The following is a 22,679-nucleotide window of genomic DNA, read 5'->3' on the forward strand; positions in this document are numbered from 1 at the left end:
CTACTGCCATGCAGGCCCCTCCTCTCTCAGCTCGATTCTTGTAATAGCCTCCTAACTGGTATCCTGCCAGTGTCCGTGCCCCAAGATCCATCATCCTCAAAGACCCAGAGGGATCTCCTGAGAGGTGAGCAGGACCGGGTTCCTCCCTAACACCATAGCTTCCCTCTACCTCAGGATAAAATCCAAGCTTCTAACCATGGCCTCTGGGTCTGTCGGGATCTGGTCTTCCTCAAATCCACTTTCCACAGAGCTGTCAAAATGGTTATCTCTAAAAGGCCACAGTTGGTTCAACCCCCCCCCCCCCCCCCCCCCGCCCCCCTTCACTTCTGCTTCTGAGTCTCTGCTCTCACCCTCCTCCCTGCCTGGAATGCTCACCGACACTTCCCCCACGCTGACAATCACCTGGGTAACTCCTACTTATCCTTTGAGATTCAGCTCAGGGCTTGTCTCAAGGAGAGCTTGCCAGCCTCTGGCCTGGGTTGCTCCCATCCTCCCCCTCCCCTACCATTGCTTCTGGAACTTGCCTTTGCCCTGCGTTTACCGCCCCTGAGTTTACTCAGCAGTGTCCTCACAAGCTGTGAGCTTCCTGAAGTGTTGCTTTTCCTTTCTGAGACGCCAGAGTCTAGCGTGGGGTCTGGTACACGGAAGGTGCTGAATAAATGTTGAGTAAATGGATGAATAACTAAACAAAGTGACCTGTGTCTAATGCATTCCTGTCATCTGCATATCTCCAACTCCAGCCCCATCCAGCCCAGAGCCTGGCACACAGTAGGTGCTCAGTAAAGGTTGTCAGTATTCTATTTTCTTAATGAATCTGACTTAAGGCAACGTCTGGGAGTAGTTTGAGGTATGATGGGGGAAGGGGGAGGGCCTGGATGCGGGAAATTTAGCCAAAAGGGAAGCCCGAGGCGCACCGCAGTGGGGGAAGGGGCAATGGGGGCTTATGGAAAGGTAGGAAGGAATTGAGTAAGCCCCTAACCCACTGCCCTTCCGCGCCCCGAGGTCAACAGGAGTGCGCCCCGGCGAGCCCGCCTCCAGCCTCGCAAGCGCTGGACGTTTCCCAGTCACCGGGGTGGCGAGACCCCGCGGCTCGCGCGCTCGGCGCTCGGCGCTGGGAGGCGTGTGTGTCGCTTTAAAAGCTCCCTCCCGGCGCGCGGGGCCGGCCCCTTCCCTGACAGCGCCGAGGAGAGAGGAGCCGAGCAAGCCGGGCGGCCGTTGAGGGAGCCAGCGCCCGCCCGGGCGGCCAGTCCGGCGGGGGGCGGCGGGGCGGGCCGGGGGCGGCCGGGGCGCGGGCGGCGCGGCGCTCGGGAAGCGGGCCCAGGCCCGCGGAGCCCGGCGGGGCAGGGCGGGGCGAGGCGGCCGAGGGAGGCCCAGCCCGACCCGGCGCCCGGTGGCCCCACCGGCACAACCGGGCGCCCGGGGACTGGCCAGGCTGCGAGCCGAGGGCCAGCGGGCGGGAGGCGGCGGAGCGGAGCGGAGGCTGCGAGCCCCGTGCGCCCCGGCCCGCCGGGCCCGCCGCGCGCTCCCTCCCCTCGTCTCGCCTCGCCTCGCCTCCTCCTCTTGCTCTTCTCGCCTCCTCTCCTCCACCCGGCGCCGCTCCCGCCCGCGCCCGGCCGCCAGACCCAGCCCGGCCGGGCCCCCTGCCCCGCTCTCCCTCGGCCCGGCCCGGCGGGGACCTGGTCCCCGCGGCCAACACCGCCCCTCCCCCCGGGGCCCGGCGATTCCGGACCTTTCCGACCGTGGACTGAGCCGCGGGAGCGTTGTCGCCCCGGAGAACCCCGGGGCTAGACTGAGCGGACCCTCGCGGCCGCTCCGGACGCCGCAGGTGCCGGAGCGCGGTCATTCGAGGTCCGGGCTGAGCGCGCCCCGGGCGCCCACGGGTGCCAGCTCACTCCGGGCAGGGCAGGGCAGACCCCGGCAGAGCCCGGAGCCGGCCGATCTGGACTGGACAGAGCGAATTCAGGACGGTGCCGAGCCCCGGGAATGCCGGGCGTGGGCTGAAGGGATCCCGGCGCCCTCCGATCCCTCAGACTTTGGCTTGCGTGCTGGGACCGGACCGGCGTCGCCTCGGTCGCCCTGTGCCCGGTTCACCTGTGGCCTCAGAGCCCCGGACCCGCCGGACCCTTGCTCATTCCCCACCAGAGCCCGGCGGGGGTTGGGAGAGATTTTTCCTGGCCTCTTCCTTGGAGCGTGGAGGCCCCGCCCCCTCCCACCGTCCAGATGTCTCCAGTGGCGGCTCTGAGGACCTCCTTGAGACCAAGGACCGAAGGGTCCAGAGAGAGAAGCCCGCCCTAGGGAGCCTTGGGGGCCCCCCAACCTCGCCTTGGGACTTGGCCCCCGACGCTGCGCGGAAGGAAGGCCAGTGCCCCCACTCCCCCCCCTTGGTGAGTCCGGGAGCGGAGAGGGGGTTCTCACGGAAGGCGGGGCAGGGGAAGGGAAGGTCCAGCGGGGACCGAGGGCACCCCGGGGGCACTAGGAGGGAGGATGGATGTCTGGAGAGGCCCTCCAGTGAACCAGCGGGGCCTGGCCTGACTGGGGTGGGGGGGCGTTGGGCAGAGCCAGGGCAGGGTGCCCCATCACAGGCTGAGGACTTCAGCTTCTAAAGCGGGGGCTCCTGTTTTCCCTTTAGGGGAGGGGCTGTGCTATAGAGCATCTGCCTCCATCATCCCTCCCTACAAAAAAAATAAATAAATAAAACCAAATCCCCAGCGAGGAAAGGTGCAGGCTGGGGTGAGGAGGAAGGCAGCAGCGTTGCCGGCGGGTGCTGCAACCTGGGAGGGCTGACGCCAGGCTCGCTCTCTCTGCAGGGGGCTGCCCTCCTCCAATCCAGCTCCCTTCCCAGAGCCACACACATCTGGAGCCCCCTTCACATCTGGAAGACCCCAGCCACCATCCCTCTGCAGGTGTCAGTTGCATCTCGAGACCTCTGCCTTTGCAATTTCCTAGGAGTTGTGAGGGGATTACTGCTGCCTTCCGCCCATCCCAAGGGCATCTCTTACCCATAGTCCCTGCAGAGTCATCCCCCTGCCTCTGTGTCCAGCTCAGCATACCCACAGGCACTTCAAGTCCTAGAGGCCACTCCTGAGACCCAAGGCCCCTCCCCCTGCTCTCCTGTTTCCTCATCTTGACCCCCCTTGGTCAGACTCTGTCTCCCTCTGGGTGTCCCATTCCCCACCCAGAGGTAGAGGAGGCGGGGTGGCAGGGGGCAGGGGCTGGGTGAGGGCCACCCAGGGCCAGGGTGGGCTAGGGGGCCGTTAAGATGTGGAGCTCTGCCCAGCTGAGGGGGGCTCCGTGGAGGCAGACGCAGCGTGTGCCCGGCTGGGGGGAGTATGGGCAGGCCTGCAGCCACGTGGTAAAGGATGAACATTCGGGGCACCCCGGACCTCGGGCAGCCCAGTGACGACCCCAGCAGCGGTGGCGAGCGGGAGCGGATTCGACAGCGCATGAAGATGGTCATTGGGCAGCTGGAGGACATACTGCGGGAGCTCAAGGAGGTGGCCAAGGAGCTAAGGGAGGTAAGTGAGGGGCCAGGCAGCCCCTAGACCGGTTTTCCTGGGCCTAGCCCAGGAAACGTACTCACACGTATGTGTTTAAGTGTGTGTGTGTGTGTGTGCACGCTCAAAGCTGTGCGCACCTGGGTCACTGTGCTGGGTACTTCCTTCTCCTTGTTCTTCTTTCCCCAAATCTGCTTCGCTGAAGATCTCACCGTACCCCAGGGCTGGCGGGGCCTCAGTGATCCCGAGACTGCTTGGGCAGCATGTTGTGGGCCCATGGTTCAGAGCTGAACGGTGGCCAGTAAGGACTGAATCCCACAGCATCCTCTTAGTGGAAGACGTTCTTCTGGGACCCAAGCTGACCTTTGACCCCACCATCTGCCTCCCAGACTCTGACTGGCTTATAAAGGGCCCTGGGAGAGTGTGGATGGCTCTACTGAGGCAGTCCCCGCTGCTCAAGGCCCAGCTCAGAGCATTCCCCAGAGATCACACAGATACTTAGAACCCTTGATCCTGGAAAAATTAAAGCCAGCTATGTCTTCCCTGCCCTGAGGTGGGAATGGGTCTAGGGGCCTGCTAGTGGGTATCAGTACATTGGCAGGGGCAGGAATCTCCTCTGAAGGTATGCATCCCCGTCCCACAGTTCTGAATGTTTTGTGCCAAGGCTGAAAAGTCAGTGAGAGATCCTGGGATATGTGTCCCTCTCTGTCTCTCTAAGCGGAGCCCGGTTTAATTACTGCTTCCCACATCACCAGGGTAATGAGGTACACATGTCCTCAGCCCTGCCCCCTGGGCTGTGTTCGAGCCCAACATGCATGACCAGCGTTCTGAGCCGCTGGCCTAAATCTGCCTGCTGGGTGCCATTATGCCAGCCAGGTGGGCTTTAGCCAAATTTCAACTCCTTGTAACCAGGGTCCCTGCAGAGATGGCAGGGAGAGTGACTGAACTGGAGTTATGGGCTTGAGCTCTCCCCAGCCAGCTGTGTGGGGAAGATGGGGGCGCTAGGAAGGCTGGGGAGAGGGGGTGATGGTGGACCAAATCCTGACTGGGAAAGTGGCATTCTAGCCTGGCCTGAGAGCCAAGGAGCAGAGGGTATTGGAAGGGAGTCATGTTCGGAGTAGAGGGGGTTGTGGAAATGCTGGGACAGAAGCAGGGGTTAGACAGGGCAGCCCCTTTGCCCAGAGGCAGCCTCATGGAGGAGCGCACTAGGAAGTCCTTTCTCAGGAGGTGGGAATGGCTATTGCTGCAAGTAGAGAGAAGGGTGGTGCTTCTTCCCATGGACTGGGCTGGCCATGGTCTGGACTGAACATCTTTGAGAATACAGTTTGGAGGTCAAAGGCCAGATGCCCCTGAGCAACCCCTCCTCTCCCAACCTCATTGGTCCAGAGGACTACAGTCCCCTCTGTGACTCTCTCCACCCTCATCTTATTTCAGATGCTCTGTGGTTCTATCAGGACCATGGGAACTGTCCAGAGTCTCAGTCTTGGGCAGGGGCATGGGACCTATGCCCCAGCAAGCCTGCCCAGAAAGAGCCAGGATTGACTCTAAGCCTGGGAGGCAGCTTCAATAAGCTCAGAGCCTACTCCCAACTGAGCATCTTCCAGGCACCTGCCACCCCTCCCCGAATAGCCATCCAGAGCTTGAAGGGTCATCCAGACCATCCCTGTTTGTTTGCTGTTGAAGAAACTGAGACCAGAGAGGGTTAGTGGCTTGTCCAAGGTCACACAGCCTACCAGTGGCAGAACGAAGCCTAGAACTCAGGTTCCTGCTGCCTATTTTGGGGCTTCAGCAGGTGGGCTAATTGATATCTTTGCATTTTGACAGGGGTCTTCTAGAGGTGATACCTTATGCTCATGCTGTGATGCTCTGAGGAGCACCCTTAAGGGGTGAAGCAGGGAGCTCAGAAGTGCTAGGATCCATTTGCAGATCTTTTAGATGTCCCTTCCCAGCACACACACTCACCTACTCCCATGTCTCGAACAGCAGAGCTTCAGATTCCCAGGATTTGCAGCCTAGAGGCCTGAGCTAGGACAGGGAGAGATGAATCCCCTCCCCCCACACACCCTGTAGGCCATGTGCCTCCACCCAAGACTTTGGCAGGTTGCTACGGCAACCAGAGTCTACCCCGTATGCCACAGCCTGCCCGCTGCCAGTGGCACCCAGCTGGGAGGGGTCACCAGGCCTCAGAGCTCCCCCATCCCCCAGGCAGGGTCTGGACATGGGGTGATGGGCAGAGGAAGTGTTGTAGAAAGCAGGTGAGGCTCTGGGAAGCCCAGACAGAAGAATAGATGCCGTAACTGACTTCCTGTTGGATGGGATTCGTCAGGAATGCGGTTACTGAGTGGGGGGTGCCAAGCTCTGGTTTGGAGTAAAGGGTTTCAGTCCCCCTGCTCCCTGGAACCTGCCATCTTGGTCCTCCACGGGGGCCGTAAAGCTGGATCTGTCAGGCGCTCCTTCTCAGTAGCTTAGTAAGGCATTTTCCCTTGGGGGTATGGATGGGCCCAAAGTCGAGAGGGTGGCAGACACTTTTCCCTCATCACACCCCACTCCCCGGGCAGTACCAGCTCAGGGCTCACCAATGGGGTTCTCATGCCAGGGTGCGCAAAGCACTTAGATGTGAAGACAAGATTCACGTGCAGGACTGCTGGGGAGTAGCACAGGGTGTTTGATGAAGGAGCAAGGCCAGCAGAGAGGAAGGGCTTAGCTGTGTCCCCTTCTGTCATTCTCCTCTCTCTGCTGCTCCCTTCCCCAGCCCCAGACACCACTGATCATGGCAGACTCTCCTTACCCTCTTGAGCATACAGCCTGAAGTTCGTAGAAAGACGAGGGACACCAGTGCACTCCCTTCCCAGGCCCCTGAGCCTCAGTCTGCTCCTCTGAGATGGGGATGACGATCATTCTCACCTCAGTGTGATCTTAGGGTTTCATCAGGGTCTGGCGTGCGGTAAGGGGGCCAACACCTACTCACACCCCTAAAGGATTTGGAGTTTACTGTCCCATACCTCCCTACCCTTCCAAACCCCTGCTGTAGCTCTGCCATTGGCCTCCCAGGTGATGAGGAACAAGTTCTGTCCCATGAATGGGAAAAGTAGTTTAATGGACTAAGTGAGGTGAGGAATGTAAATGCTTTGAAAGCTAAAATTGTGCTACAGAGGGATATGACGGTCAATCATTAATTAGCCCTCATCTCTCCTAGGTTCCCCAATACTCCAGAATGCCAGGCCAATCCCAGCAGGCTCTCTAAGCTCCTCAGAATTCTGTGGATCTTAATTTGGAGACACAGCACAGCCTACGGGCTAAGAAGCATGGGCTCCACAGCCAGATGTCTCTGGTTCAAATCCAAGATCTGCCCCCTACCTAGCTGTGTGAACTTGGGAAAATTTCTTTACCTTTCTGTGCTTCTGTTTTCCCATGTAAATGAGGATAACAAATTTTACACCCCCCGCCCCACCCCGCAGCCCCAGGGCTGTTGTGAGAATTAAATGTGATATTATATATAAAGTACTTAGCACAGTGATGGGCACAAAACTCACTCCATGTCTGTTAGATATTATTAATGAAATATTCTAGCACTGGCCAGCGCCTCACTCCGTGTATGGCTTTGTTCTTTTGGAGTCACATCAGCTTCTTAGCCATCATCAGGGAGGTCAAAGCCAGGACCCTGACCTCCTGGCTGGTACCATTTAGTACCTCCTGCATGCAGTAGGCAGTCCCATCCTCTTGCAGCAAGGAAAGGGGATAGAGAGTGACAGTGATATGGGGATATGAAGGGGGTTTCCAATAAGACGGCTTTTGAACAGAGAACCAAAGGAGGTGAGGGTGGTATTTAGGGGATGAGCCTGCCTGGCAGTGGAAACAGCCTGTGCAAAGATCCTGGGGAAGAAATGGGCTCGGCGTGTTCAGGATCAGCAAGGAAGCCAGTGCAGCTGGAGTGGAGTGAACTTGGAGAAAAGCAGGAAGTCAAAGAGGGAGCAGGGAGTCAGATTACACAGAGCCCTCGCAGGCTACAGTATGGAATTTGGATTTTGTCCTCAGTGAGAATCCCACATGCTCTCCAGGAATCTCCTGGTTGTGTTTCGGGGTGGGAGTCTGCCTCCCCGCTCCTCTCCCCGTTTCCTATCAACTGGGAGCCCCCAAGGACAGGGATAAGGGGCTTGCCTTTGGCCTTTGAGCTTACCTTGAGCAGGTTCCTCCTTGGTTGTCCCCTCCCCAAGATATCGCTCAGCATGGAGGCTCAAAACTGTCTCTTGTGTTGATCAGCCGGTGTCTCTCACATCATCACTGACTCTTGAGTAGGACATAACTTAAGGGGCACAGTTGCCCACCTAGGTCCGAACACCTCAGGAGGATTGAGGGGTGGGCACAAACATTTCACAGCCAGGGGTGGTGGTGGAGGATCCCCCCAGCCAGTTTTCACGGGGAGCAGGCCTGGTGGTGACTGTGCGGTCACCTCGGCAAGGCGCTGCATGTGAGGTGGCAAGGAAAGCCAAGGGCCGTTCAGGCATGAGATAAATGTGTCCCCGCCAGGAAGCAGCTGGAGCAGGAGAGGCTAGGGACCACAGAGCGGTGCCAAAGTGGGTCAGCTCCATCACCCGCAGCTCAGCAAGAATTGTGCGGAGTTTTTCCTATTATTTTTTTTTTCTCACCTTCCTTTCCTCCCTTTTCCCTTTGCGTTCTCCTCCTCCAGACAGATTCAAGAAACCCCCCGACCAATTATGCCAACTTGCAGGATGAACCACGCACGGTCAACTCGCTCCCCGCCACCCCTTCCCCAGCTCCACAGCCCTCCAGGAAGACAATAAATAACGTAATCAAGAATTAAAAAATAATCAGTGGTCATAAATAATGCAGAATCCCCAGTTACGTAACCAGCTGCCCGGGGAGCTGGGAGGGAGGGAAGGAGGTAGCTGTCAAGGGAGTTGAAGGGGCCAGAGGTGAAGGGGGAGGAGATAAACAGGTTCTGGGGCTCCCGGGTCCTCAGTCCTGGGGCCTTAGGGAACACAGACGTGCTTCCTTTGGAGAGGGGTCTCACCCACGGCTGGAGGGCGGGCTAGGGCAGGCAGTGTTGGGGTGTCCAGGCCCATGGAACTTTCTCTCGAAAAAGAAGCTCCAAGTGGTTTTATTAAGCCCTCTGTCTCAACTCATCCACTCATTCAAAAGCTGTATTTGTAAAGAATGTGCCAATCCCTGTGCCAAACTTGGGATGCAATGGTGGGCAAGACAGATCCAGTCCTGCCCTTCATGGGGCTTCTTGTCTAGTGAGGAGAGAGACATCAACGACCTTATAACATCTGCACACAAAACGGTAGCAGTGATAACTACTGGAAAATAAGGAGAGGTGCAGGGTACTTTCAGAGCCTTTCACAGGGAACCTGTCCTTATGGAAGTGAGAGGCAACGAGTGGGAAAGAAAGGAGGCATTCCAGGTGCGGCCCAGAGGCACAAGTGAGCTCGGTGGAGTGAATTGGGCAGGTGAGGGGGCAGGCCTGGCAGGGAGGAGGCTGCTTGCTGGAGAGAACAGGACCTGTGACCAGATTTGCTGTGGGGTTTGTTTGGGAGGCTCAGGAGTTTGGGGAGCAGTGAAGTGCTGGAAGCAGAGAGGTGATGTGTTCCTGCAGGCTGATTAGGAAGTTCCCTGGATGCAGCACGAGCTGGACAGGAAGCGGCTGTGAGTGGGGAGACTGGATGGATGCAGTGTTCAGAGGGTGGTGCAGCTGAGGCTGTGGCCAGGACAGAGGTTGTAGACACCCTTGGGATAGGGCCAAGGGGCCCCCAGCAGTTTTTGTCACAGCCCTTAGCCCTGCCCTTCCTCTCTAGTGCTCACTCTTGCTCCCTGTAGAGCAGGTGATTCCCGTCCTTGACCCCTGACTTCCAGTCTCAGCTCAGCCCCTTCTAGTCCCCGTCAGCAAGCACAATGGGAAGGGTGGTCTCAGCGGTGTCTCCAGTCCCTCCTGGCTTCAAGGTTCTATGGTTCTGTGATTTCTGTGGTTCCATTCTCTCTCCCCCTCTCTTTCCTTTTGTGTATATAATTATTTCCCTGCACTCCAAGACAATCCCAAATTACATGTAGGCAAAATGATTATTAAATCTCAGAGAGAAATCATAGATTTCAAGACAGCCAAAGCAGAGAGGTAGGTAGCCTGGGGCCTACCCTATTCCTGCCCTCCTAACTGGCCCCATGAAATGAGGCACCAGGGGCGGGCAGCAGGGTTTGTGGACTGACCCGGGCCCTGCATACAATCTGGGTCCCCAGGCCCAGTTGCAGAGCCCAGATTCTTAAGTGCTTGGCTGTGCAGACTTTACAGCTTAAAGCACATTCCTATCTATTGAATCCCCAACGTTTGGCAAGTAGAGGTGTGTCCTCCTGTTTTACAGGGGAGGAAATGAGACATGGAGAGGGAAATCACCTGCCTCTCAAGCCTCTTAGCCAAGATGGGGCAGACTTGGGACTTGAGCCCAGACCTCCCTCCCTCCCTTCCTTCCCTCCACTCTCCCAGGATGGAAACAGAGAGGGACATTCTAATGGAGAAGGGGAAGGGCCTGAACGTGAAGGCCTCCTGAGCAGGTGGCCGGCAAGGGCTTCTTGGGCGGGAAGAGTGTCCAGGCCTGAGTCTCTAAGGCTCCTGCCCGTGGACCCTGCATCTTCCTCACAGGGGATTAGGAGCCCAGCGTCGGGGCCTGGCCTGGCCACAGGCAACCCTGTGAGTTCACAGCTGAGTCATTTAACTCCAGATTCCTACCATCATCCTCCCACCCTCAGACAGCAGCAGACTCTCGGCAGCTTTGCTTGATCAGTGGAGTCTAATTAGACGTGTGGTTGTCCCAGGGGCACAGGGCCCCTCCCCAGGGCGGCCATGCCCTGGGGTGCTATTTTTCACCAGCTGAAATCCCCAGTCCCCTAGGCCAGTGGTCCTCAAAGTCTGTTCCGGGCACCAACAGCGGCAGCAGCAGCATCACCTGGAAGCTTGTTAGACATGCACCTCTTGAGCCCCACTGGGACCTACTGAATCGGAAACTCCGGGGAGTTGATGCGCACCCGGGTTGGAGAGCCCCTACTCTAGGCCAGGGCTCCCACCAGCTCTCAGGTGCGGCTTGGGTTAAGCAAGGGTTTAAGGGGGATGCGAGCTTCTCTGAAGTGGGGGAGTCATTCTAGGGTGGGGGGCTGGGGTGGTCAGACTGGAGGGTAGAGCCCTATCCCCATTGCCTGTCCAAGCCCAGAAATCATGGCAGCACCTCAGCCGTGTGCAGTGTTGCAGGGCTGGCAGAGGCGGGAATCTCAGGTCCCCCGTGACTGGTGCTTCTGGTCCATCATCCATAAACACAGGAGATGATGATCTCGTGGGTGGAAAGCCTGACACACAGTAGGTGCTCAGAGATGGGAGATGATATCACTTTTATCACCAGTGCCCCCACAAAGCCCTTTTACTGCCTTCTCCTTGTTCCCCAGGAAGCTCTGGTGAGGTTGGCAGGCCTGAGATTCATACCCACTTGGTGGTGAGTGAAGTTGAAGTCCAGAGAGGTTATGTAAGTTACTCAAAGACACAGAACATTTGATGTCTAAGCCGAATCAGGAACCCAGGTGTCTTGACTCCCCCAGCTCTTCCATAGGCCTCAGCCGAGTGTTCCTTCCATCCCTGGTCTGGGGCTGTGGGAAGTGGGCATCCCTAGGCATTGACGCCCCAAAACAGCTTCTCAAGTCACTCCTCTAAATACAAGAGTCCTAGAATCTCAGAGATGGAAGGAAGTTTGGAGATAAACTAGTCACCCAACTCCCCATTTACAGATTGAGAAACTGAGACCTAGAGAGGGAAAACGACTGACCAGGTTGCCAGCGTCAGAGCTCCCGACTCCTGACGCGGTAGACGTCTCACTGAGCCAGACTCCTCCTGACCCATCATCTTTGCCCTTGCTTTCCACTTGCACTTTGAGGCACTCACCGCCCGCACTCCTTGCTGAACACCTAGCACATCCCTGGACAGCAGTCATCTTCAGTAAATGTTTGTTGAATTAGGGACTTCATTAGTTAATGAATTAACTGACCTCTCTGACTCCAGGGAAAGAGCACTGGAGAGGGCTGGGAGCTAGCTCCTGGGCCTGATGACTCACTGCCTATGTCTTTGTCTCTGGGTCTCTTGGTCCCTCCGCTTTGCTTTGGTTGTTGTTGTACTGGTTTGGATTTTGGCCTGAATCTCCTCTCCTCCCCTTGCTCTGTCCTCTCCCTATGTCTGACTGGGTCTCCCTTTCTGCCTCACTGTCTTCATTGCTGATGTCTGTGCTGACAGTGGCCTAGGTAAGGGTTGTCCTGAGGCAGGGCCTCCTGCACGAAACAGGGCTTCACCTCGTGCGGGGCAGGTGGGTGCAGTGACCTCTGTAGCCCCTCAGGGCACTTAACCAGCAGTTCTGGGCCCAGGATGGATGGTTTTCTTATCGCTTACCCTTCTCCATCAAACCAGGATTGATCTTCACTCATCAAGAGGCAGGGAAGGGGAGGATGGAGGAGGCTCCAGGGCTAGGTAGGGATGGGGTGGTAGAGACCCATGGGGGGCACTCGCTGACCCACTGCAGGGGCTGGTCCAGGATGCTTCAGAAAGCCTGGGCAGAGCCTTCTTTGCAGTTACCATGTATCATTTCCTCTCCAAGGGTGGGTGGGCTGCTCATCCTACCACAGAGTGGCCTTGCTGGAGTCTCTCAGCTCTTTTTAAATGGCCCCCTGTCAACCAAAGGAAGATCAAGCTCTGAGCACCAGGGCTGCCCCCTAGAAGAGCAGCTGGCTTTGGGGCAGAGGGACGTGTGAACGGACGGGGTGCAGGGCTGGAAGGCATCCCCCTTCCCCCAAAAGCACTGAGGCGTGGAACCAGGGGAATGGCCGGAACCAGCTCTGTTCACCCTGGTCCAGTTTGGGCCCTCAACAGGGCAAACAAACCAGTGACCTCAAGTCCAGTCGTGTCCTGTAGGGTCATCAGCCGGGGGGTGTAGTAGGGTGGGACGGGGCACACTCACACCTAGGTGATGCTGGCCGCTGCCTGGCCCCTCTCACTCCCTCCTCTCCCCTTCCCCGGCCAGGTGGTGAGCCAGATCGATAAGCTAACCTCGGACTTCGACTTCGAACTGGAGCCAGATGACTGGACCACAGCCACCGTGAGCAGCACCTCCAGCAGCGACAAGGTGGGCGTGGGCGGCCCCTTTGACCTGGGCCACCTGGACTTTATGACAGCTGACATCCTCTCGGATAGCTGGGAGTTCTGCTCCTTCCTGGACATCTCCACCCCCTCAGACTCCGTGGACTGCCCCGAGTCGACCCGGCCGGGGGCTGGCCCTGACTACCGGCTCATGAATGGCAGCATGCCCATCCCCAACGGGCCCCGGGTGGAGACCCCGGACTCCTCCAGCGAGGAGGCCTTCAGCGCTGGCCCTGTGAAGGGCCAGCTGCCCCAGCGGACCCCGGGCACACGGGAGAGGGTGCGATTCAGCGACAAAGTGCTCTACCATGCTCTATGCTGTGACGACGAGGAGGGGGACGGCGAGGAGGAGGTGGGCCTGTCCCCAGAGCCTCCCCACACAGAGGCCCATGCGGGCCCCCTCAAGCCCTCCCCGGCTCCCTACAAGCCGAGGCGCTCTCCACTGACTGGCCGCCGCTCAGACCCCACCTTGGCCCCCGAGCAGACCCGAAGGGTCACAAGAAACAGCAGCACCCAAACGGTGTCAGACAAGAGCACTCAGACGGTGCTGCCCTACATGGCCACCAGACAGAAAGCCAAGGGGAAAAACTAGGGGCCGGGGAGGGAGCCGGGGGGCAGGGGGCACATAGAGCTATAAATATATATATATATTTAAACAAACGCAGTCATAATAAAATTTTAAAATGCTAAGGATCCGGCCCCACAGGCCCCAAAGCTTTCACAGAGCTCATCTTAGACACAGAGATGCCTGCTCACCTCTTAGGTCTCAGGAAGTGTGGCCAGAACTACCCTCCCTTCCTTCTCATGGCAGGGCTCCTGAAGAGGGTGTCCAAAAGTGTGTAGGTGAGGTGGGGAAGGTCTTACCTGGGACTCGTCTTGCAGACCCCAGAGCACGGTGGTGGAGTCCGGCCGCCGGCCTGGGCCCTGTCCTGGAGGGGATTCATGAGTAGGAGGCAGGCTCTCAAGCAGCAGTGTCCAAGCCCAGGGCTAACGGTGGGTGTAATTCAGAGGAGACTGCAGGACCGAGGGCCTGGGGGTGGCGTCACTCCAACTGGGCCCAGGATCACTCACACCCCCGTGCCTTTTACTCTGAGGCTGACTTTTGCCTCTGCTTCCCCAAGGCAAACTTACCTGGATATATACAGTCCCACCCTCCTCCCGTCTCAGGGTTGCCCAGCACACAGAGAAGGAACAAGCTCTTCCCATGTGCGGGCCTCCATGCTGGGAAACTGGGCTTCCACAGACCCTGGAGGGCCAGGCTGAACTGGGCCGAGATTTGTTTGGAGAGCCTAGACCACTCCTGATCCTTTCAGCTCCCATGCTCAGCCTTGACCTCTAGGGATCAAAGACTCAGGGCAGAATCTCAGTCAGCCCCTGCTTGGCCCTGAGCAGACCTGAGGTCCACATGAGAAAGCAGGCAGCCACCGCCGTGGGGCTGTGAATCAGAGCCATAGACAGGTTCCCAGCCCCCTTCACCAGGCAGGCAGCCCTGGAGAGGAGTCCAGTGGCCCTACTCTGTCCCTGCTTCTCCACACTGGGACCCCGAGCCCAGCTTAGCAGGTCTTGAATGACACCAACAGAGACAAGATGGGAGCCTAGAGGTAAAAACAGGGCTTCATCTGGGCCATGGCCTACGCAGGGACAGCGTCTGAGTATTCTTGGGATAATAACCACAGTCATTGCTCACATTTATTGAGCAGGTCCCTATGCGACTACTATGCCAAGGTCGTTTTACAGCATTATCTCATTTAATCTTCACAATAACCCAACAAGATAGGAACTGTCACTATCCCCATTTTTCACATGAGAAGACTGAGGTTCAGAGAGGTTAAGTAACTGGCCCAAAGTCACAGAGCCTGTGCCACTCTGCCCCCCATGAGCGTGTGGTTTCCAGGTTATACCTGGCTCTGCTCTCTAGCAGCAGTGTGACCTTGAGCAAATCCATTTGCCTCTCTGAGCCTATCTACCTCGTCTATAAAATAGGTCTGGTAGTCTTCGCCTACCTCGTTGGGGGCTATGGGGCTTTGACAAAATGGGGAATGTGAAAGCGGTTGGTAAGCACCAAGGCACTGGACATGCATTGTGGTCAGTGCAACCCAACCCAGATTCCAGTGTTTTCCAGGTGGGGAGTCCTGAGTGGAGTGGGCAAAGAAGCCACTCCCATCGAATGGGAGCTGTCCCTGGGTCACTGCTTCACTTTGTCCCCCACAGCAGCTTGAGTTCCGGAGATCGCGGCAGCTTGCTTCACTGCCCCTCGCTCAGATCAGGGAGGTAAGGACACCACACCTTGGGGACCCCCCTGCTGCACATGGGGGCCCAGGAGGGCCTGACTGGCAATGTGGCAGCACCTACTGCCCCTGCCTGAGGGGCCAGAGGAGGCGCTGTCCGGCCGCAGCAGTGCAGGAGCTAGAGATTCTGCAGGCCAGTCGAGCAGATGCCGGGGATGCTATCAGGATGAGATGGGCCAGGCCTAGGGCGCATGCTTTGCAGTGTTGGAATCTCCCCTCGGGCTAGGGGTTAAAGTCAGAGCCCTAAAGATGTGAGCCAAGGTGCAGCCTCCAGGGTGGAAATCCAGGGGTGTGGTGGACCGTGGCTAGCTCTCCCCAGCCCAGGCCTGAGAACCAGGGGTCTGAGCTCCTTTATCAGCCCCAGGAAGTTCTCAGGCAGTTGGGGCTGATCAGTGATGGGACCCTGGCTCACAGCATGAATGCCAGGGGCCCAGGGCCAGCTGGGTTCTGCCCTATCTGACAGTGAGGAGGGAGCAATCCAGGGCAGCCCCACCCCACCCCAAGTATGGGCACACCTAGCTCTGAAGGAAGACATCCAGTTCTACCTCCAACCCTGGATTTTCTTCTCCAACGGCAAGATTGGTTTTAGCCTTACAGTCTTTCATCTTTACCACAGGGGAGAGAAATCTACAGAATAGTATCCATTTCACCAAGGAAGAAACAGACCAGAGCCAGGGATCTCTGACAGAGCCCTGGGTAAGGCATTGTCCTTTCCTGGTAGCCCCCTCTCCAACCCCCACTCTGGCTCTCTGTGATTGCGTGTGGTCGTGGCTAACATCCATCAGTTAGCCAGACCTGTTCCCTGGTCCACCACCTGACTACTTGCCCCAAATAGGGCAAAGGTGCGAGGGTGTCCTGGAAGACGGGAAAGTGGGTATTTGTTCTGAAGGCCCCCCCAGATTACTGGTCTTCCTTCATAATTATGCCACATCCAGTCCAGGCCTCGCTGACAGTGGAGCGTGATCCCCGTGGCTTTCTTATGACTTGAAATGCAGAGCGTGGCCACCTAGGGAAAGAACTAGGACAGTCAGAGTTGTTGAGCCACCGAACCTGCTGCTTCTGAGTAGTGAGCTTCCCGTCCCTGAGCAGACGCTGCCATCCCTGAGACCTTCCCCTCCATCTTCCTGCTCCTCCGGGCACAGTCCCTCCCGGCTCTTCCCCACATCCGCGCCTTTGCTGGTTTCTGGGTTTCCTTACCCAGAATGTCCCATCAGATCTCCCCGTTTCCAAGAGGTCTTATTTCAGTGACCACCTCCTGTGTGCTCGGGCTTGCGCTGGCCGGTGCTGTGGAGGAGACAGAGGGAGGTAAGCGCTTGTGACACAAGAGTGAGACAAGAGTCGTAGTAACAGCTCATGTTCATCGAGCACGTGCTACGCACTGGGTGTTGCCCTAAATGTGTGCCTCATCTCATTTATTCCTCACAGCAAATATGAGATAAGCACTTTTCTTTATGCCTGTTTTCCAGATGAGGCAACTGAGGCTCTGAGAAGTTAAATAATTTGCCTAAGGGCACAGGATGGGTCATGGCACCGGGATTCGACCTCGAAATCAATGACTCAGCACTCGAACATCTGCTGCAGTCAAAATCAGTGGTGGAGTCAGTGCTCTGGTCTCTGGGGCTGAGGGAGGGGCCTGGGGCTCTAAGAGCCAGGTGGGCCTGGGGCTGTTAGGAGCAGGAAACCTGTGAATGCCATTCAGTCTTTGGAGAGCTTGGCTGCTGTTAACCCGAATGTCACAGCCCTTGACACAGAGCCTGGAACCAAACGGATTATGAGTTCAATAAATGTTTGTTGAATGAATGAATGAGCCCCATTTGCAGAGGGGATCCATTGTGCATTCATTCAATCAGCTTTTATTGCAGACTTCCTACATACCAGATCTCATTTTGCTTGTCACACACGTACACACAATGCTCTGTGAGGGTCTGGTCTGGTGTGGCTGGGGGTTGGGCAATGTCAAAACGGAAGGGTGTGGGATTTCAGTGCTGAGAAGCCCACAGGCCTTGGGTCCAGCCTGTGATCCCTGAGAAAGGAACCTGAAGCTTGAGGCAGGAGACCAGCTTAGTGAGGAGACAGCTCTGGAACATGTCCTTGTGGGGGCAGGGGTCCTCAGCCTGATGCCACTTTAATGGGGCGGGCACATTGCAGTGCCCCAATGTCTGAGAATAAGACACTGTCTCCATTTTACAGGCAAGGGACAGATGATCTAGTCTACAGAAGTAGTCCGATGAAACCAAGGGGCAGAAAGAGGGGCAAACTATTCAGAGGCCCCAGCACCATCCCCCACCTTTAGAGACAACGCGAGGCTCTGTCAAGAGAAGGAAAAAAGAGCAGGGGAGGAAGCTGGGAATTCAAGGCAGGCCCAACCTTCCACCTCTGCCCCTCCTGAGTTCCCTTTCTCTGTCCCAGCCCCTCCCTCCCCCCACCTACCTCCCATCCTCCAGCTGCGGCTTGTATAAGAAAACTGACATTTACCAACCACCTAGTACATGCTGGGCACTGTGCTGCATCTCTTAACTAACACTAAATGGCAGATTTAGTTGTGCCTGGCACATAATAGGTTGCTCAATAATTATTTATTAAATAAACGGATGAACCACGATCCTTATTTTACAGGTGAGGGAGCTGATGAACAAATAAGGAATTTGTTCAAAGTTGTACAGTAGGAAATTGGTGGAGCTGGGGATTTACCATTGCTGTTATTACTTACACTATATAAGAGCTACTATTTATGGAATGCCTATTATTTGATGCATTGGTCGCTTTACATAAATTATCTTACCTACTTTACAGGAACCCTGCACGTAACTGAGACTCTTGCCGTTTTACAAATGAGAAAACCGAGACCCAGAGAGGTGTAGTATCCTTCCCAAAACAGCCAGCTCCTAAATGCAGAAATAGGATCTGGATCTAGACTTCCCCATGCTTCCCACACTCCTAGCTTCAGGGCACCAGGAACCCCCGCAAGTAGAGATGTTGCCAGAGCATGGATTTCCCTCGGCACAACTAACCAGTGCTCACCAGGGCTCAGGCCCTCAGGAACGAGACTCCTAGAACCTGCCCTTGGTTCCCTGTGGGTCTGGGGCATGGACTAGGGATCAGCAGAAAACAGCCCCAGGTTCAAATTGTCCTCTTCCCCTTCTCATGTCTCCGGCAGAGCCAGGAAGACTAGGCTGTCCTCAGCCCAAGAAATTTCCAGCCCTTTTCTGGTCTGGGCTGAGCTGGCATTAGTTAGGGGTCAGAATATCTAGGAAAGGATGCTGGAAGGAGGAGGATTTGAAATGGAATTCATTTGCAATGGAGTAGCACTTGGACACTTGGAAGTGGGAATGAAGGACATCTGAGGTAGTTGTAACCTTACCAAGATGGCTGGGGTGGCCATTCGGGGGACAGCAGAGAAAAGCCTTGCCGAAGCAGAGGGTGCGTGTTGGTGGTGCAGGATGGGAAAGATGAGAGCACCTGCAGCGAGGGACTTGAGGGTCCCACAGCCTCTTCAGAGCCACTCCATTTTCTTGACCGTGGGAGGAGGAATCAAGGTTTCCTGTCTAGTCTGAGGCCGGGAGGGAGAAGGGAGCTCGGTAATGCATTATCCAGAAGAGAGTATCGTGATAGAGACCCACTGTAATGAATAGGTAAGAACATCACATGATTAGCACAATGGTAAGTAAAATACATATGCTAACTCCCCAAAGTATCTCACAACTAGATTAAACACCCCTCCTGCAAGGCATTCTCACTGAACCTTTCTTTCCTCCATGGGGCAGGGGGTGGGGGTGGGGTGGGGGGATGCTGGGACCTCACTGGCCCCATTAGAGGTGAGCTAGCCAAGATCCTGATGAGAGCTGACTCTGCCCACCTTCCTGCCCTGAACCCTGACTACAGAAGTTTGCATAGCCACCATCACCACCCAGCTCTCCCACTTTCCTGTCCCCAGCCATGTCAGCCAAGGAGACCGAGGCGGGTAACCTCAGGCCCATGCTGTCCCCACCCAGGCACTGTACCTGATCATATCTGACTCCCTGCCAGGAAGGCTCAAGCTCACACACCTGCCTGCGGCTCTCAGTTCCCTGTTCAGGCTGCTCCCTCCCTGATCCCTGCAGAGGGTGGAAGCTTCCCCCTGTGGACAACGATCCACGCTGCAGCACCAGCAAGGCGCCCTTCCCTTCCCACCGCTGCTGCTGCCATCTTAGAAGCACCGCAGACACCAGCTCACCTGCCCTTCACTCTACCTGACCCAGCCTCCACCCCCAAGAAGGTAAGACAGGGCAGGGGTCTCTACAAGGCACAGCCTGTGGAGGACTTGTGGAAAGAGGCCTGGGGGCCCTGATTTTTGTGTGGTTTCCTTGTGGCCAGTGGTAGGACTTTTCCAGGGGATCTTGGTAGGGATGGAGAATTTTCCCTGAGCCAAGTAGTAGACTGTGAGAGGCTTCCCAGAGGAGGTAGTGATGGTTACGTCCACTTTGGAGAGGTGGGGAAGGAAAAGAGTTCACTGGTGACCCCGGAGTGCAGGGAGAGGGGCAGAACCCTGGCACCATCTCTCCCCTTTGCCCCCAAGACTGACCACTCCCTGGTAGGACAGTGTTGGGGGGTGGCACATTTGCCCCAGGGACCCAGGGCAAGTGTGGGGAGTTAAATCCATAAAACCAACAAGAGAGGGTGAGTCCCAGGAGTGATGAGCCCAGTGTTGGAGTGAGGATGGCTAGGGGCAGCCTGTGCCCCCAAGGGGGTGGGCAGGAAGTCCCTGGCAGAGGAGCCAGGAGCATGAGGCAGGAGACCAGCCTGACAAGGCCCAGGGCACTCAGCCTACCACCCCTTTCATGGGCGGGGCACACTTTAGTGTCCCTGGTGCCTGAGAATGGGGTGCCACTCTCTCAGGATGGATTTCACTCCAGGCCTGATGAAGGTAAGAGGAGAGGCCATTCAGGGTGGGCCCCAGACATGGAGTCCAGTCTTGCCCACTCAGCATGTGGGTCTCCCACAGGGTCCTGCATCTCTCAAAGGAAGGTCGAATCCAGGCCCTTCCCTCTGGCTTCCTCATAGAAGGGTTCTTTGTGCTCAGGCCAGAGACTGGGAGCTTGTCCAGGAAGCTGCAGGTGGTCCTCCTGCCCAGTGTGGGGGGGGGGCGTTTTGAGAACTTCTCTAGCCCAGTGACATCCCTCTCAGGCCACGCTGACCCTACTCACCCTCCAGTTCCCTGGGTGTTTCTCTTTGTTGCATCCAGAGGTTGCAAATTGGTGGCCTGCACACTTGTTTGCTTCCCACACATAGTTTTGTTTCAAAGAGGAGGTTACGTAAAAACAGATTTCAGGTTTCTTGGGAAAAGAATCCCCTCAATTTTGTTCTAAAAACTTGTCTTAAAAGAAAACTAGTAGGGAATTCCCTGTTGGTCCACTGGTTAGGACTCTACGCTTCCACCTGGGGCCCAGGTGCTATACTCGGTCAGGGAACTAAGGTTCCACAAGCCACGCAGCGTGGCCAAAAAAAAAAAAAGAAAAGGAAAGAAAAAAAAAATCAGTAGATCTGACAATGCTGGGCTGGTAGTCCACACGGAAACAATCAGCAGTGGTCCTCATGCATCTACAGTGCCTCCTGCAGGCAGGCTGATTCCTCAGCCTGCCCCCAGTTCATCTTTCTCTGTGCCATTGCCTTCCTTCTGCCCCTGCATGTCTTAAACATACACCTTCCTTCCACCCTCATTACTAAACTGAGATTGATTTTCCACACACAGCTTCTCCTCCAGTGGATCACAAGCCCCTTGAGGGCAGGAACAATCGCTGTGCTTCCAGGAGCTGGCACAGGGTTGGCACACAGTAGGTTCTCAGTGAATGTACGTTGAATGAACATGCCTCTCGCTCAGACCCTCAATAGCCCTCCTTTGCCCTCAGGACTTAAACCCCTCTCCAGATCCACAGTGGGGGCCAAGAGTCCCAAAGTCTTCCCAGAAGGAGGGGATGTCATTCTGGGTCTTGGGGGAGCGAAGGGGCAAGAAGGGCACTTTGCCTAACCCTGCTCCTCCTTAAGGCGCTGACCTCTTCTGGAAGTGCGGAAGCATCCACTCAGTTTTGTTTTGCTTTGTTTTTTTAATCTAGAGGCATCATTGCAAGACCGAGGGATGAACTCATACTTTTTAATAAAGGAATCTTCAAATAGCCCTTGTAGCTATTCCATCAATCCACTGGAGCACCAGCCACAGAGACAACTCATTCACTAGGTAATTGCCATCGTTCAAGTGTTGGATGGGACACTGTGAGATGTCACTTAAGTGAATTTTTGCTTAATCAAGTGCCTTTTCCCCATAAGGCTTGTACATTCTGAAAGCCCAGAGGATATCACTGAGGGATGGACTTGGCTAGCCCTGCTTACCAGGTCTCCTTATCCCTCTCCTAAGTCACATCCACTGGGATGTGACTGTGGGAGGGCCTGGGGTCAGATCTCTCTCCTGGAGGCCCAGCAGAGCACACGTAGCTCCAGGTTATCATTACGTGCTCCCCCACCCCCATCTGGTTGCCAGGAGGCTCCAGGTTTGTAACGAGAGCCCCCTTCATTATGGAAAAGGGAGCTCAATGTCCTAGGACACCTTCCTCTCCTCCCCCACCCCTACTCCTCCTGATCCTCCTCGATTCACAGGTGCAAGGCAAGCACTGTCCAGTTATCCTTCACGAGGAAGCTGACGCTTCTCTCCTTTTTTAAGATGTGAGCTCTGGGCTGCAGACAAAGCGATAGAAAACGGCTGTGTTGAGTGAATCACTCTTTCACCCCATTGCCCCTGTGATCAGTGGCATTCCTGGGATAGTTGGGTGAGAGAAAGGCTCAGGTGCTGGACAGGCTGAGTCTACATTAAGAATTAGGGCTGAGGGAGAGGCCAAGGATAGGATCAGTCAGGGCAAGGGAGGGGCTCCCTGTGTGAGCAGGGTCAGGGCTCAGTCTGCTCTCCCTGACTCAGCTCCCTGATCTCTAGTGTAAACCGTGCCTCATATACAAAATGTGAAACAACTTGTCACTCTCCTGCCTTAAAACCTCCTATGAAAGAAAGAAAAGAGAAAAAAATGTCAGTGGTTCCTCGTGGCCTTTAGGATCACAAAGCAGGACATTTAAGGGACTTCCCTGGTGGTTCAGTGGTTAAGACTCCGTGCTTCCACTGCAGGGGGCACTGGTTCGATCCCTGGTTAGGGAACTAAGATCCCACATGCCACATGGCCAGATGACAACAAGAACAAACAAACAAATAAACAAAGCAGAACATTTAAGACCCTCTTAGCTTGGTGTCTGCTGGTCCCTGCCTTCCTTGCCATTCCCATCCACATACCTTTCGTTCAAGGCAGATGAGCTGCTCGAAGTCCCTGAAGTGCCTGCTTCCCTCTTGCCTCTGTGTTCTCAAGGCCATTTGCTTTCGTGGGACTGACCCTGCTTCCCCCTCTGTAGGGCCTAGAAGCTCCAGCTGTAGAACTGAACAAAGTTGGGTTTGATCCCTTCTTTATCACCTGCTGGCTGTGGGACTTGGGGCACATAGCTTAGCCTCATTCAAGCGCAGAGGCAGCCGTGCATGAGCCAGGGTGAGGCTTTCAGGGTGTGTCTCCAGACAGGTTTTAACGCACATGACTCATTTTAATCATTCGTTATTCCCCTGTTGTGTTTATGTCTGATTAACACTTGGCATCCCAGTCCTACCCCTTCCTAGTGGCCTTGCTAGACTGCTGTGGCTACAGCTGAAGCTGTGTG

The 22,679-nt window shown here is 56.1% G+C and overlaps 1 protein-coding gene and 1 long non-coding RNA gene across 3 annotated transcripts; one reads left to right on the top strand and one right to left on the bottom strand.

Annotated features, from left to right (window-relative positions):
• The first annotated feature begins 1,705 nt into the window (after window positions 1–1,705).
• Window positions 1,706–13,332, top strand: INSYN1 (inhibitory synaptic factor 1). Of its 2 annotated transcripts, XM_032617475.1 has the most exons (4): window positions 1,706–2,384; window positions 2,808–3,515; window positions 8,182–8,301; window positions 12,557–13,297. In XM_032617475.1, the coding sequence occupies exons 2-4, from the start codon at window positions 3,360–3,362 to the stop codon at window positions 13,262–13,264; spliced, it is 984 nt and encodes a 327-aa protein (XP_032473366.1). In that variant the 5' UTR covers window positions 1,706–2,384; window positions 2,808–3,359; the 3' UTR covers window positions 13,265–13,297. The 2 variants fall into 2 exon arrangements, with proteins under 2 accessions (XP_032473366.1, XP_032473372.1); XM_032617481.1 differs by lacking the exon at window positions 8,182–8,301 and having other exon boundaries at window positions 1,732–2,384; window positions 12,557–13,332.
• Window positions 13,333–13,901: 569 nt separating this feature from the next.
• On the bottom strand, window positions 13,902–22,421 carry LOC116746631. Its single transcript, XR_004347814.1, has 4 exons — window positions 22,267–22,421; window positions 18,322–18,579; window positions 16,158–16,244; window positions 13,902–15,966 (listed from the first exon to the last, which is right to left on the bottom strand). It is a non-coding gene; the product is annotated as an uncharacterized LOC116746631 (long non-coding RNA).
• Between the last annotated feature and the right edge of the window lie 258 nt (window positions 22,422–22,679).

This window comes from Phocoena sinus, chromosome 2, assembly GCF_008692025.1.
Source record: "Phocoena sinus isolate mPhoSin1 chromosome 2, mPhoSin1.pri, whole genome shotgun sequence".
In the NCBI taxonomy this organism is placed as follows: domain Eukaryota; kingdom Metazoa; phylum Chordata; class Mammalia; order Artiodactyla; family Phocoenidae; genus Phocoena; species Phocoena sinus.